Below are 16,945 nucleotides of genomic sequence, written 5' to 3' on the forward strand. Positions count from 1 at the left end.
TAGGCATAAACATGTGCTGTTTCATTTGTTTTGCCTGCCTGGATCCAGCTTGAGGATTCAGCTTGAGAAGACCTGAGGTTACAGAAACGCCCCCAATTGCACGTGATGTGTACTAGCCCAAACTATCATTGCTTTGTCTGTGATTTACCACGAACGCCGCTATCTCCCTGAATTATCGTTTTGCAACAGGTGGTAACGTGCTTTTAAGGTTTTGAAAGAAACTGGGATGTTTAGGGTTACTGAAGTTACCACTTTATCAGTTCTTTGTTTTATTCCATAGTAATTTTCATAATGCTGTTCACTGTTTCACGCAGTCTTTACGTTGTTGCGTCTTACTTACCTCTATATTGTGCCCCTCCGTATAACTTCCCTTCTGCAGAAATCACTGCTCATTGAATTTCTGCTCAATTGTGCTGCTGTTGCACGGGAACTGGTGTTTGACTGTATAGAGAACACGTTCTCATGTGCACGGCTTTTGCTGTGACTTGCGTATACAAAGATATCTGAAGCTCAGGCTGAATGACAAGATGAGACTCCTCAATTAGACAAATATTTGCGGCACGCGTGCCGAAATAAAGCGCTTTAATTCTATTGTTTCATGATCCACCCTATTCAATATTTGAAATTTTTTGTCCGACGGTTGATGAATGGATGTACGAAAGGAGAATTTTAATGTTAATACACTATGCGTACAGGTCATGCGCATTTCTTCATATTTTTGTTTTTTTCTTTAATGCTTTCTTTCTTTCTTTCTTTTTAGCCGTTTTACACTAGGAAACTTCAAACCTTGAGCTCCCATTCGCGTAATTAGGTCCAGATATGTCTGCTAATACCAAACCCGTCAACTGACCGAATTGCGTCTTTGGTGTTCAGTGTTTACGAAGCATTAACTCGCCCACAAGCACGGAGGAAGGAAAAATGCCCACAGCCGTTTGGGTCAAAGCCGCGCGGCACGTCGGGTGCTTCAGAGCCAGCAGTGTCGCGGCGCCATCTCCGCCTCTTTGCCCCAACAAGCCTCTAGCTCCTCCGATCACCAAAGCCAGATGGCGCTCCGGGTATTTCCAAACTGGCTTCAAAATGGGGATTGAAGGGCACGTTGGGCGGTCTTCCTTATTCTACCATAGGTGTTCAGTGATTCTACCAGCCACAGTCCGGACACTGTGTTTCACGAGATTGGCGTAGAACACGGAAGTGTGCTGTCGAATAAATTCTAGTGGACTTACGTGCCACACCAGCGCATGTTCTAGTACCACACATGTCAATCATACAGGAAGGAATGTCGGTGGAGATCAGGACAACTTGCCCTTAATTGAAAGCGGTAAGTGTTAGAAAAATTAAGTGGTGAGAAAAGAGCTTTGCTTTACACAAACGCTGGCGTGAAATGCTGAATTCCCGGCCAGCACTCACTACGGGAGACAAATCAAGGTCATTAAAAAAACTTAGGTGTAAAATATGCGTGAATAGGGCGCTATGCATACGAGATTTTATTATTTTGGTGCATTCAAAAGTACTACATTCCTTGCAAGTTAGCATCATTAAATCCTATCTTTCTTTTCAAAACACAGAAAAGTAGGAGTGCTCGGAAGTATTTTGCACAGATGCTGGTTCGGCTTGGTGCACGCCATATTTTCAGATATCAAGATATTGATTTTTTTAGCTAGGGAAAATACATCTTCAATGCCTAAGTGTAAGCCAGAGAAGTCTCTTTTTATTATTATTATTAGTCAGGTCGTTCCTCTTTCCTCATTTTATAAAAAATATGTTTTTTTATGCTGACGTCTCTGTCACGTCCCTGTCTTTTTGAATTGCGCTAAAGGCTTTGCCATTATGAGTAAACTACACCAACTAGCCCAAGAATCAGCCTTGTCGAACCTATTTATCAGTCACATATGGTGGACCTTGGGAACTCGAAAAATGATCTGAATTTGCGTTTATCTCTTGCAACTACTTAAATACTCAAGATGATATAGGGACAAAAGGCAATGAGTACCCTACAGTGGTCCCGGATCCCGCTTAGTAGCAGCAGTACAGCGCACATAAAGATGCACATTTGCTCCAAATAATTTCAATAATTAAACAAATAACTGTACTTGCTGTTTAATACTACAGCATAAATGTATCGCTAGATTAGGTAATAGTATTGCCGAGGTTATGCGCAACGGCGTACAGTACATAAATTACTTGCAATATTCAAACACACAAAAATTTACTTGCCATCCCGGCCCTGCGACAGTGGACGCCAGCGAATCTGTTGAAAACCACTACTACAACTGCTGAGGGAGGCATGCAATGCTTTATTGCTTGACAACGCCCTCCCCCTCCTTCTCAATTTCCGCCTAGATGTGATATCTGTTCAGTTCACAGTTCTCTGAGGGCGACGGGATAAATTCTTGTTCGCAAAACTTATTCATAAAGGTCCGGATAGCTTACATGCGTAACTTACTACAAATGTCATAATTAGTCCCCTATCTTTTAAGTTCACCTACACATTGCCCATAAGTCGCACTTTATTTTCCCCAAGTATAAACAAAATGACTTGCTTAGTTCACCGAGGACATCGCTGAAACTAAGACGTTCCGTCTTAGTTTCAGATATGCTAGTTTCGTTCCGCCTGAAAATTGGGAAAGAAAAATAACGGCTCATTAATTATTTGAAACGCCTCTAACCGAACCCGGAACGTAAAAATATGTGTCGCACGTTGCAGTTACCATGTCCCCTCTCTCCTTTCCGCAAAATGCAAACCTGTTTTAAACAACAGCTATGTCTGGACAAATATAACGTCCATATATCACACGATCTAACACTTGAATAAGATTTTTTTTTTACAACGGCTGTGTTTGATCGAAGAGCATTTAATGCCACACAGAGATCTTCCATAGTTTACCGCCAATTTTCGCTAAATTTCTGAAAAATGTTCTGCTAGGGCAGCGGGCTCATTCTTCGCCGTTCGTTAGACACGCTCACACACTCTGGAGTGCTTGCATACATAATTTAATGCGGAAGCCCCACTTACCAATCTACCTTGAACTTCACCTCCACATCACCCATTAACTTGTCCTTACAGTCACCAAATATAACGAAGTTGCCTCCTTTATATCAGTGAGGACACCAGGCGAATCTAATCTACAACGCATGAAAACGTAAAAAGAAAAAAAAAAGAATCTGAGGGTTGAATAGCTATTTGTAACGCTTCTAAACAAGGCAGAAAGGTTAAAACTACACGACACATTGCACTTAAAATTCTGCCGATTCCTTCAAGGTATAAAATATCTGAAACGCAGAGTTCTTTTGGGACATTGGGAAACCTAGCTAATAGCAGTAGCGTGATGCTTTCGAACACTTGCTTAGAATTTTTTCGTAACGCTGTACTTGATCAACACGTATTTACCAAAGCACATGAACTTGGCGTATTGTTCCCCTTATGTTCGCAAATTTGAGCTCAGTTGTGGTAATTATGCTAGCGCAGCCGTCTTAGTCTTACACCGCTCGTAAAACAGACTAATAAGGCTATGGACCACTTGAATACGTATTCTACGGGAAAAAGCGCATTTGAGCCACCCATTTGGAACATTGCCTTTATCTTATTCATACTGTCCTCCTAATTTTCCCTAGATATAAACAAGATGTTTTGTTGAGCCCACCGACGACACCGGAGAAATAAACTACGAATATCGTAATATCCCCTTCAGTCACGGCGTAACGTCTGTTATTTTTGTCGTTAGTGTGCAGTGGTTGCAACGAATAGACAATGAATATTAAGCTTTGAGTAAATTGAGCATTGTGCTTTCTTAAAGTACACCCATTTCCCTTCTGAGGGAAAGTATCGCTTCACACGTCCTCTTTCATGAAAGCGCTACCGTCTTCGACGGGGCGTTTGAAAAGGGGCGTTTCGGTAGTAATCGCGGCATATTATTTCTTCCCTTGTTGTAAAGCTTGTGCCCAATAATCAACCTGTGCATATAATTTGAGCGGGTCACTCAGTCAATCAAGCACTTTATTGAGGTCCTGAGGAGCTTCAGGCTGTTGGAGATCCCACGCGGGGAACTCCTCCAGCCGAAACCGTAGGTGACGCCCAAGTCGGGACGGGAACGTGGTGACGCTCCGCCAGTTCTTGGAACGTCTGGACGGCCTTGAGTTGGAGCTTGAGGTCCGGGCTATTGAGGGATTCTTCGCATTCGGGCTCACTGGAGATAGGGCCCTTTGGTAACGCGGTACATTGCCATAACATGTGCGAGAGTGAGCAATAAAGTTCTGGGCAGTCTGGGCAATTTGCCGGAATGTCTGAGTTGTAGTGACTTGGTAGGCCTCGTGACGGATATCAGTCCGTTTGTAGCACTCGAAACGCGGCCGCCTGCGCGCGTTCAAGTTTGGCGTGCGGGAGCGGGTACTTGGTTCTGCCTTTTCGATAGTGGGAGGTGATTTCTTGGAAAGTGAGTTGCGGGTCATTAAACTGAATGCCCGGCCCCTCGGAGGCCGTGGGACCGTCGCGGTGGCAAGTTCTTAAGCACGGTCGTGGGCCGTTTCACTGAGGTTAGCTTTTTGCGGGTGAATGTCTTTCCCCGTGCGAGCAGGGAACCAGGAGAGGCAGCGTGTGCTCTCTTTTGAGCTCGCTAGTAGTAAACGCGCTACTTCTTTAGATACGTTGCCGCATTCGTAAGCCCGAATTGCGGTACGCGAGTCCGTGAAACATGAGTAAATGTGGGGTCTGCCATGGCGATGGCTACGGCTATTTGTTCTGCTTTAGCGCTAGTGCTCGTTTTAACCGATGCGGATGATCGTAACGTTCCGTTGCCGTCCACGACTGCTATCGCGAAAGTGGATGTGTTCCCGTACAGGGCCGCGTCCACAAATGGGGTGGCTTCACGATCCGTGTCGGTGCGGGTTGAGAATCGCGAGGGCCCGGCGCCTACCCACGTTGTGTTGTGGGCGGACGTGTCTGGGAAACTGTGAGACTTTGTAGTTGTCTCTAATTTCGCTCGGTAGGGTAACCGCGTGCTCGAGATAGGGAGAAGGGGAGACATTGGCTTAGTCTACCGGCTTTGGACGAGGATAGGCGGAGTATTTGCGCCATAGTCTGAGCTTCCATCAGTTCGTCGATGTTGTTGTGCATGCCTAGCTTATCAAGCTTTGCTGTACTTGCTCTTTGTGGAATGCCCAAGACCTGTTTGATGCTCTTGCGCATGAGTGTGTTTAGTTTCGTCTTTTCAATTTTCGTCCAGTTGTGGGTAGAGGCGACGTAATTAATGTGGCTCATAAGGAACGCGTGGTATACGCACAGAAGGTTATCTTCGCAGAGACCCTTCCTGCGCCCCGAGACTCTGTGTATGAGTCTGATGATGTTTTCGGTTTTGGCGGTTAAGTGTTTGATCGTGTGTCCGTGGCATCCGGTGGCTTCGATTAGGAGCCCAAGAATGCGTATGTGGTTGACTCGCGGAATCTGTTGTCCGTCTCTTGTGTGTAGTGCGATCGGAATTTCGTCTAGAGGACTTACGTAGCGGACTCCTTGGCAAGACTTGCGAAATAGTAAGAGTTCCAATTTCTTGGAGGATAGTTTCATTTCTGTGTGTAGTAGGTACTCTTCCGTGACATCTAGGGCAGACTGTAATGCCTGCTCCATGTCGGCCAGGAAGCCTCCCGGGCTCCAGATGGTAATGTAATCTGCGTATAGAGCGCAGTTTACGTCTGGGATGTTTCGTAGTTTGTCTGCGGGTCCCATCATCACTGTATTAAATAGTAATGGAGAGATGACTGAGCCTTGCGGTGTTCCGACGGAGCCCAGCGTGTAGGGGTCCGACTTAAGTTGTGAGACTCGCAGTCGGGCTTCTCTGTCTTTTAGGAAGGAGCGTACGTACTCCTGAAATCTCTGGCCGAGGCCGAGGCCTGCCACAGACTCCAGTACGAAGCGGTGCGAGACGGTGTCGAATGCTTTCGTGAGATCGAGGGCGAGGATGCCTCGAACGTCTCTTGTTTTAACGTCGAAGATCTGTCTCCTTAGGAGTAACATGACATGTGGGGTGGATAGGTGGGGTCGAAACCCTACCATGTTGTGTGGAAGGAGTTCGTGTTCCTCAATGTAGCATGACACTCGGTTTTGACTGACGTGCTCGGCTACTTTACCCACGCATGAAGTAAGGGAGATGGGGCGTAAATTGTCGAGGTTAGGTGGTTTGCCGGGTTTTGGGATGAGGACCTACACAGCAGTGCGCCATTGCGTTGGTACCTCTCATGTTTCCCATACGTGGTTGATGTCTTTCGTGAGCAATGTATTGGCTTGGTCGTCTAAGTTACGTAACAGTAGGTTAGTTGCCCGTCGGGTCCTGAAGCCGACCTGCTATTTAGGTTGTGTAGCGCCTCTCGGACTTCTGCTTCCGTGAAGGCAGTGTCTATTTCGGGAATGGTTTCGCACTTTATGCTTGGGTAATTGTTGGGGTGAGCGTCGCCTAGCGGAAGGTAACGTTTGGCAATTTCTTCCAGGAAGGACTCCTCCATTCCCCCTTTCTCTTTATGTGAGTGTAGAAGTCGGTCTAGCGCATGGCTTAGATTATCCTTCGTTTGGCTGTCGTCTAACATGCGTTTCGGGAGGTTCCACTTATCTCCTGTCCGCATGCGGCCGTCGACTGCCGAACAAAGTTCGTGCCATTGGAGTCTTGTTAGCTCCGTACAGTATTGGTCTATGTCTCGGTTGAGGATCGCGATGCGTTTGCGCTGACGCCTGTTGAGATGTTGCTTTCTCCATCGCGCAAGTATCGAAGTCTTGGCCTCGAGTAAGAATGCGAGGTGAGGGTCAACTTTCGGGACCTCCAGTTCCGTTTGTATGGTTTTCGTGGCTCTGGTTACGTCGCCCTTTATCGCAGAGAGGAGTTACGCAAAGGAGTCATACGTGTTCGTATCTTCCTTCTGTAACTTACGGAAGGTATTCCAGCGGGTGATTCCATATATTTAATGAAGAAACATAGCATGATTGACAGTACAATAAATTAATATTTAATTAATGTGTAATTAAGATGGGTCACTATAAAATGCACAAAGTCATTCTTGCACCTTGACTTGCTTTCTATATGGAGTCTCCAGAACCTTGGGATAAAATTATGCGAATTTCACGCATTTATATACAGTCAATCGTAATTCGTGACTGAAGGTATTTTACGAAAATACGTGAAAAAACGAGGGTTTAGTAATAATCTGCGACACATGCATTTAAAGTAGGAAACGGAAAGTTCCGCAACGCATTGCGCTTAAAATATTCCTATTTTCGCGTAATTTCACGTCCGTATCTCATGCATTGTTTTAGGTGTCTAGGAAACCTCTATATTGGCGGCGGTATGAGACCCTGGAACGCTTCAATGAGTAACTTTCTACAAAAGCTGTAATGAACCTACACAGAATAAACTGATATCGCTCGTCACTCGGAACATTGTTTCTTACGTCGAATAAATATAAACACCGTGCCCCACATATTTTACCGATGATACCCGGGGAAAACAACCAAATGCCGTGGGGTAAAGCGACCAGTCAGTTACTGTTTTCGGAGTGCATAAAGTAACCTAAACAGTGCCAATTTCGATACAAATGTCCGAAAAGTGGCCCTCATTTTTTTCTAAATACGAAATATCTACTGCGTTTGCTCTTGCCAGGAAACAAGTAACAGTGTATCTCTTATTTAGAAACAGTCTGAAAATGAAATTGTTAGTCAGAAGTGACACATGTCCCTTCTGACTTCTGATCAGTATTGAAATGGCTCTGCGAGTTCGACCAACGTCATTTTCACGAGCATATCTACGATACGTCGTGATCACACAATGAAATTGGGAAGTTATACCTGTAAGAGGCTTGATTAGATTTCTGATTATGATAAGATACTGAGACTGCAACGCCGCAACGGAAAGATATTAAATAGTTCTAGCATTTTATAATCCTACGACTTTAGGCCGTCAGGCACATCAGTCGTTGGGCACGGCTGATTATATTACTTTATTCGGACCTCCCCCTCACTTGAATATTAAATGTAACACGCTGATTATGTTATAGAATATGGATATAGTGGTCTCAAAAAACTGGACATGATGCAAGTTGCCCAAGATGGCAGTTTGTTAGGGCGGGAACTGCCCAGCGTCAAGCGTTATCCGCAACGCGAGCGTGTATGGCGAATCCGCGGTTTGTCCGCTACAGGGCGCCCGGGAAGGCACAAAAGACAATCGTCGTGTAGAAGCAGAGATATGCGTAGTAAAGAAAAGCATTACTTATGTGGTCACTCTACTAAGAAAGAAAATTTAGCTTCAGCTGTAATTTTAATAGACGTTCGAGAGTGCAGCCGAAAGTGCCAATGCCCGCTTTCAAAAGTGGGGAGACAAATGACATACCTTGCGCCCCCCCCCCCACACTTTTGACAGTGGGGGAGCATGTGGACCCCTTCCCCCCTCCCCCGCGGTAGACTATGTTTTTAGACATCATCCCGATAATTATAATACCACTCCATCGATTTCAACTACTACCGATGGAACTTTTGAAGTTGTCGCCCGCCCTACATCGACTGCGTATAAAGGCTTCATATTACAGTGGAGGTCCACGGGAAGTCCAGCCACCATTTAACTGACTGAAAGTTTTCAGTCACGAGAACCTAAGCAATAAAATGAGGAGGGGGAGGGGGAGATAGTAAGCTATACTGAAGTAATCCCTTAGGTGGGAGCTCTACGGGAGTCGTATCTTGCGCTACGATGAAAGCAGAATGTACTACAGTCATTTCTCAGTCTCTTAGTCAAAGTGAACCTTTTGCTTACTTTAGGGCAACTCACATGCCATCATCACTGACAATGAACTATATTTGTGGCCGCAAAGCGAAGACATGTGCTTGCTGTGCTTCAAGACGCGTTGAACCTGAGGCCGCTGAAGTAAAAAGCTTATTATTTTATTACCTGATACGCCTGCCTAGAGCAGTAATAAAACGGGAAGGAGGAAAGAAGTGGATAGGACAGCAAACCAGATTTCAATATTATCTTTTACTGAAATTAATGTATGCACAACAAACGTGACGATATGCAGGTCGTATATAAATGTAACATTGGCCTTCATTCATGGCTTTTCAAGTTTTCGTGAATGTATCTTTTTCCTCTGATTAAACCACTATGTGATAGTCAATGCCCGTTTATGTTATGTTCCATCTTATATTGTGTTGTGCAGTAGTCTGCGCAGTTCTATTTTTTAATGCATATAGGCAGCATTTGTGCATTTATTGTGCTGTGTCACAAGTCTTTACTGTCCTCCCAGAAGGACAGTACTATGAGCCAGTCCACCACCATGATGTTCAGCTCGTCGGAAATGAGTTATTGCGCGTACGTCACTTTCTCGTGTAGCGGAGATACTGAATGCTTGACATAGACAAGTCGTACCTCATTCATACTTCGAAGGCTCCAACACTTTACAGTTTAAGCGCCAAAATACCCTTCATCTCAGAAGGGATCAGCATTGTCATGCACAAACGCAGCTTAGCCTCATTGCCGACGTCTGCTACTTGTTCTCGAATAGGTCGCAACAATTAAATAATGGAAGTATCATTCTTTTGCCCGTGCAGCACATCTGCATCATCTCTTATGTGGAACTCCTGTGCAGCAGCAGTGATGTTTGTCTGTTAAGTCCTGTTTACGCCAGCAAAACGAAGAAATTATGACTATTTGATTTCTAAACCAAACTAGGTTACCGTAGAAGTTGCGGCCGCTGAATGCCATAGGAACAGCGAAAGTAATAAAAGATAGGTTTGCAGGTATGGTGGCATAGAAATGTATATTACAGATGGAAAAACACTACGCCATGCCCCCTAATCAGATCGTGTTTTCAGCACCTAAAATCTCAAAATATTTTTTTAACTACAGAGCTAAAGAGCGTGAACATAAAGTAATAAAATGTTTATTTAGGCAAGGAAGTGTTGGTATAATCAGTTGTTCGTTGAACAATTATCAATAACGCAATCACACGCCTTGGACAATAAATTAATTATATAGTTATTCAGCAGCTGCTAACAGCGCTTCCTGAAGGAAGCAGGGAGGCTCGTCAAATACATTACTAAACCATATAATGAAGTTTAGTCACGAGAAGCTCAGGCATTTAGATGGCGGAGAAGCGAACGGTGGTTCCACTTCGACGCTTCCCTTGTTCGCCATGGTAAATTGCTTCAAACCTCAAATTAATGAGACGCTTTCTAGGCGAACCCTCCCTGACTTGGCTGACAGTGGCGGAGGCGGTGTATGTGTAGCCCTTCTTGTAGCCGCTACAGAAGTGTCCGATGGCTTTTTTTTTTTTTTTTTTTTTCTGAGGACAAGGTCTTCTTTGGACCAGATCGCTTATAGGGGCCGTGGGATCTGAGTTTCTGGCCACTTACGTCTACTAAATTAGAGGAATCAAGGCTTTCTAGTTCACATAGGGCAACGAAATAGGAGTAAAAATTAAGCTTCGAAGAAAGAAGACACGCCAGATGGTCAGCGTAGAGCTGTGTACGGAGCAGTAGTTATGTTTAATTAGCGCACAGAGGCTGAAATCAAACACAGGTGGGTCAGCTGAACCGATGCCGGAGATAACGCACTCTGAACAAACCACATGGTTCACCTAATGCGCCCCTAGAGAAGCTTCTCTATCTTCGATATCAACCTTTTTTGAGTCGCTTTTTTCTCTATGGTATTTCGCAGCGAAACAACGAACGGTACCTAAATATCCAGAGTGCGACGAGTACACGCCTTCAAGCGCATGATTCCTGTTTATTAAAACAAAGTTTTTTTTATGCCTTCCTTCACGGGGTTTGGGGCGTCTGCTCGCTCGGCTTCTTGCTGAGTAAAGGGTCCTGGAGATAGTGCTACAGTAGATTGGGCTGCTCCAACAACATCCACAAGGTGTTGGCTGATCCCGCAGATGGACATGGCGAAAAGCGGGCCGAACCTGGAACCTGGAGAAGTGGGTCACGTGATGGGGTGTTTCTGCGTCTTTCTTATTGCCGGGAAGGCACGTAATATCTGTGCCGCTAAATGGGTTGCAGAAGATGAACATTTCATAAACCAAACCTCTTCACAAAAGCTTAATATTACATAGAATAAAAATTTACGTTGTATCTGCATTTTCTTTATGCGACCCGTTTCCCTTGTTTGGCCATCAGCTGCAATTAGTAATTGTGGACACAGCGAATGACGACTCTCTTGTGCGATAAGTCGACCTTGTTTACACTAAAGTAAGCACGCAATGTGAAGCAGCCAAATAGAAAGCTTAAGAGATCCAGTTTTCTAACTTTTTTTTCAATAAGAAATCGTGTGCGCGAAGAAATTAGCTCTAAATCTATCATCTGGAAATTTGTCCAGGCCCAGCGCATGCAAATTTTTCTACTGCCGCTTTAGAGAGGCCGTGTATTGATCTCACGACAAAATACACGCGCATCGATTTTCCTCGGTGACAGGGAATGGCTGTCCTGTACAGAACTAAAAGTAAAAGGTACGGGGCCTCTATCATGTTGCAGCTTATATACAGCTTTTCGGAGAGCATTAGCCGCTGCGTGCTTAAATGTTCCGGACAACGCCCACACAGCCAAAAGCAAAGTTCAGGGCTACTTCCAGACCTACCGCGTTTACACGTGCACAAAGCAAGACTTTGCCATCAAGTTTTCAGCAAAATAACAACATAATATGCCGATATCCGCTTCATGCAAATGAACCACTGGCTATTGCAGAAAGGGTAGAAGGCACGCCTCTACTTCCTCCTCCATGAATGTTTATCGATCTGGACCGGTGGTAACGATACCGGCGGTTTCGCACTTTTCGAACTTTGCCAGAGCTCGCACTTCATCGCATCAAACGAGGTTCATCGCTGCTATTGACTGTCAAGGCAAGTTTTCACTTAATCAGCTGCGCTTATTATTATTGCCGAGATAATAATTAAGTTCAAGGGCTTTGCTTGCTAAACCCAACATATTTTGCGGGGAGATCTACAGAAAAGGGGGTTTCTTTACGCCATGTGCAAGGAAACTGAAAATGGGGTGGCAACAATAACAAAAGTGGCAGACTAGAACTCACTTCGTCCTCCTCGTGCCCGCTCTACACTTCAGCATCTTCTTCTACATCCGCAGGACAAATGGCCCCACGACAATATGGCTATGAGGCACACTATAGTGGGTGACTCCGAGTTAATTTTGACCACCTCATGGGTTCTCAAACGTAAACCCAACGCACAGTATCCGAGCGTTCTTGCATTCCATCCCTATGGTGGTGGCCGCTGCAGCCGGGATAGGACGCATGACCTTGGGCTCAACAGCGTAACGCCATAGAATTCCGAGATATGATTAGACCAGTGTCACTGCATGAGCGCTGTTCTTTCGCTTCTACATCATGAATATTTGGTAAGCAAGTGATTTCTGTTCCATGTGACCGCAAGTATTTACAGAAAGTCTGTTTACCTCTAGCCCTCGTATGCATACCCCGCATGCGTTCCCAGGAAGGGGAGGAGAGGGGCCCTTTCTTTCACGTTCTTCGTGTCACGCCTAAAATAAGAACGTGCATCAAACCTAAACACCAACTTGCTTAAGATCGAGTTCTGAACGGGAGAGATATCCTGTCGGCAATAGGTTCCATTATCTCGCTGTGCTCTCTCCCTTGTCTTGTAGATTATTATTGTATGCGTTACCAACTCTGGTAAATTCTGTACTTCAGGTTTTTTTTCTTTATTTCTTTAAAGAGCCAAATCTGCTTTAGGCAGAACGGAACAAAACGCGATTATTTGCTACAGACGATACAGTCGAGCCTACATCAAAAGTTTTTTGTCAGAGCACACGTGCTCATGTTATCAATGCATCTCAAAGCTTCAATGCAGTTTAAAGTGTAGATAGCCTACTATAATCGGTATTAAAGAGTGAAATTGGGATTTGGCACTCATACATGTGTCGCGCAGTAATTGACGCAATTTGGATTAGAACATTCGATTAGGGATTGGCTTGGCTTCGCAGGAAAAGTCTAAATGGCAGCGCACGAACGATGTCGCGTTACATTTCGACAGCCTTGACGCCCTAAAAGTTCTTTCCTTGGTACCGTCCTCTGCTGCATGTAAGAAGAGTGGCGAGTGTGTGTAGCAATGACGACGACTAGATGTGTAGAGCGGGTGTTTCTTCCTGGCACCAGGTGCACTCTTCTGAATAGTCGACAGTGTTTTCTTAGTTTTGTAGCTCTATTGAAGGCCTCTCACGAGGTGTTCACGGATCAGACCAATTGGTTAAGCGGATCTCGCTCAATTTGATTCAAACAGGCTAAGCAGTTGTCTTATTCTTTACATTAAACAGTTTTTTTTAGTCGGCCTTTCAATCCATGAATGGCCCAGTGTGATTAGAAATGTATTTATAAGGAAAGAGACCTAAGGTGGTGCTTTAGGTTCCTGTCGAAGTTAGCCCAGTTTCGGTTTCTGGATATGACTCCTTTAGTAAAAAAAAAAAAAAAAAAACTCGTCGCTTATGCTCAGGAACAATGAAAACAGATGAAAAAGAACTCACTATCGCCTATTCAGTTCAAGGTTATTTGCACTTCACAAACCAATTATTAGAGCATAGCGATCAGTTTAACAAAAAAAGGTATCAATCGTTAACATGACAACGTATGCAATCAGGAAGAAACCGCAAGCAAGACGCTTTAGCAACACAAATAGTATCGCTTTAAATGTAGTAAGGTGATTTCGATTTCTACACTTTATTGTGCGAGTGCTAGGAACCTTGAAAGCATGCGGGACAAAACTTTCTCTTAATGTTACTTGTTTCTTTCAAAGAGTAATTGTTGAGCTTTTGTTAGTGGAATGTTCGCTCTCTTCCTTTCTTCCTTTTCATCGTACACCGGCATGTGACAACGAAAAGTGTAAAAGTGGGATACCAAAATGGCAAGGCGAGAGTGAGGCACAACGGTTGTAGTTATTCTGCTGGTGGCTGTGGTTGTGAAGGGATGGTCATCTCTGCCCAAAAATTTAGAACATTGTACACGCTTGGTCCAGGAACTAGACCTTAAATCCATGTGAGCGGGGAACACTTTTATCACTGCGGGCTTCTCTGGCATGTTTGACCGCATTTAGAACATATTTTTTATTATCATTATTGATATGACATAAGCACAATTTAAGGCACCGGCTACTCCTTAGCTCTTGAATGGGTCTACCCTACAACGTACAGGGTTCGAGATTTCATATCAAACAACCTTCTCATACAAGCACCAGATCTTCTCAAGCAACGTTTTCACAGTAACACTATGACGTAAAATATACATGGCACATACAGTATACAAGTTAAATAACTCCACAGCACTGTGGAATAAAGTCTCAAAAATACAACTGTTACTGTCGCCTAATAATTCAATCTCTAATCATCGGGTGGGGTGGTGCATACATCGTAGAAATACAAATAATACTGTCACCTAATAAGAGAGAGAGAGAGAGAAGTTTAATGATACGAAATGCTGAGAGGTCGGCCTGAGGTATATTCCTCTAGCCAGCTACTCGGCATTGGGGGAAGGGGAAGAGGGAAAGAAAGAGGGAAGAGGTGCATGATGGGTGACGATGACGATAGAAGGAAGATGTAGAACATATCGCAAGCAATTGTGTGAATGCATTATCACACAGAACAGAACAGAAAGAGAGAAGAGGTGCATGATGGGTGACGATGACGATAGAAGGAAGATGTAGAACATATCGCAAGCAATTGTGTGAATGCATTATCACATAGTCAGAACAGAACAGTCAATATACCATACTCCACAAACACAAGCATATATACAGCGATATTGAAATAAAAGGAACATTAAAAGTGTTAAATAACGGCAAAAGGAAAATAATGCTGTCACCTAACAATACAATAATCTTCTGTCCTTCCAACGTCTTCTCCTGTTGAATGTGGGGTTTACTAGCGATGTTGTACGATGGGTGTTCCGCTCGCGTGTTTATCATCACTTCGACGGAGTATGCCCTCGTTCCGTTAAGAACAAGGTCCCTGATAAGACAGGTGAGCCCGTGACAACCCTGCTGTTTTCGTTCTCTTAGCTCCTGTGACCACCGTGCAGTTGTTTAGATGCTAACAGTCTTGTTATACTATAGTTATTTGTTCTTACCTTCTTCTGCTTGCTATTTTTACATTTCTGTGTTTTTATCTGTTCCTTCATGAAGAGTAGGCAGGCGTTCTACACCGTTCGGTGGCAGTTGTAAGCCTGATACATCCGTTCTCGCTTTTTTTTTTCTTTTTTTTACGTGATATACGGAGACGATTGCTCAAAAATACGGCGACGGCTACTCCTTGGCTCTTGAACAGATGGTACAGTTACGTATATAATATTGTCTACGGTTGGCGACCAAGTTTTATAGAAGAATGTCGCAATAGTAATTACGAACACAGAGCGGCGTTATTCCATAGCAGTCAAAACAACAGCGCGAAATTACGAATGAATACCTTTTTTTTTCTCACTGTGAATTGCATGCATGCTTGCAGACCAAATAGCACTAAGTCGCGCTACGTTCACCAGATGACCACTCGGCCACGGCGGGTGGATGCCTTGTTGGCCCAGGCCCTCCATTCTTCGGGTGCCCGAGCTCGTGGGGATGATGGCAAGAATGAGAGCACGGGCATGCAGGTGCTGCTGCGACTGCGGCTCATGTTTGCCAAGTCGGCCATCCCCGGCCTGCGCGTCATCCTCGGCTTGTCTCACCCGATGCGACGGCTCGCCTGGACGGCAGCCCTGGCGGCGCTAGTGTGCATAGGCCTCAACGACCTGTACGTCGTGTTCAGGTATCTACCCTCTCTCAGAGACATCTTGAACAATTAGCTTGGGGACGAATGCGCAATAGCGCATCGGTGACCACCGAAAAGTACAGAGTGAGGTACCCAAAGCATTTCCCATATTCGGCCACGTCTTCGCGGCAGCAGCTGTACCTTCGGCAAAGTTTAAAGCGACATCTTGGGCAATTAGCGCGCCTACTACTAGATGAATATTGACTGAAAACGTACATTCTGTTCGCCGCACACAGCTCCAATGCCAGGAGATTTTCTTTTTTTTTTTTTTTTTTGTGGTATGAACCTTTTCCACCCGGCATCGAAGATAAAATGCCATCGGGTATCACAGTCCTGACTTTATGTTCATGCTATAGCTAATTTGCACTTCTCTCACAGAGAGTATTTCGAGTATGCCGACACGGTCGACGTCAAGTGGGCAAGATCGCCGGAAGGAATGGCGCTACCAGCCGTTACATTCTGCAACTTGAATCAGGTGTGTGTCAGCGATATCTTTCATGGAGCTTCGACGTGATGTATATAACTGGCTGTACAGCCATAAAAATGAGTTAATTTGAATATTGATTATATTTTTCAGATTATATTTGCAGACTAATACATGTTATGAAAAGTAAGTTACCATAGTATTTCAATTCTGTCAAATAATTTTATATTAGGACGCCTAGAAAAACACACACAAGAAATCACTGATAGCATTCTGCTACGCGCTTGCACCTCGTGGAACTTCACTCTTACTGCCTTACACATTGAAACACGTGCAGGAAGCTTTAAGGATTTCTTGTGCGAACTGTTGCAAAATTTAATTCTTCAAGTGGCTGATGGCAGTAATTCTCGATTACTTCCTCAGAACCAAGGCCTACAATACGGGCAGCCGCATACACTAGCGTAAAACATATATCCTCTCCGTCCAATAGCAATGTGTCTTGGGAAGTTCCGCGTATATGCTGCACGCTGGTATTGTTTTTCTCTTGGCTTACCGCTGTGTACGATGAGCACAGAAAATCTTGATTTGAATTTTAGTCAATAGTAATAAAAGGTATCCTTGTTGCATAAGTTGAAGGATATCACTGTCGCAGACGCGACTTCAGAAACGCGATTGCTGCACCACAGCTATATGTTCACTGCAACAACGCAAACTGTCAAGTGCATTATTCCGACAAAAAGTGTCAC

General features: G+C 44.4%; 1 protein-coding gene across 1 annotated transcript in view; it reads left to right on the plus strand.

Moving 5' to 3' along the window:
• Window positions 1-16,945, plus strand: part of LOC126542591 (uncharacterized) — a 133,940-nt gene that overhangs the window by 87,393 nt on the left and 29,602 nt on the right. Inside the window, exons 2-3 of the mRNA XM_055077086.2 lie at window positions 15,510-15,772; window positions 16,154-16,250. Coding sequence (XP_054933061.1) covers window positions 15,510-15,772; window positions 16,154-16,250 — 360 coding nt within the window. The remainder of the gene's footprint in view (window positions 1-15,509; window positions 15,773-16,153; window positions 16,251-16,945) is intronic.

This window comes from Dermacentor andersoni, chromosome 2 (assembly GCF_023375885.2).
Source record: "Dermacentor andersoni chromosome 2, qqDerAnde1_hic_scaffold, whole genome shotgun sequence".
In the NCBI taxonomy this organism is placed as follows: domain Eukaryota; kingdom Metazoa; phylum Arthropoda; class Arachnida; order Ixodida; family Ixodidae; genus Dermacentor; species Dermacentor andersoni.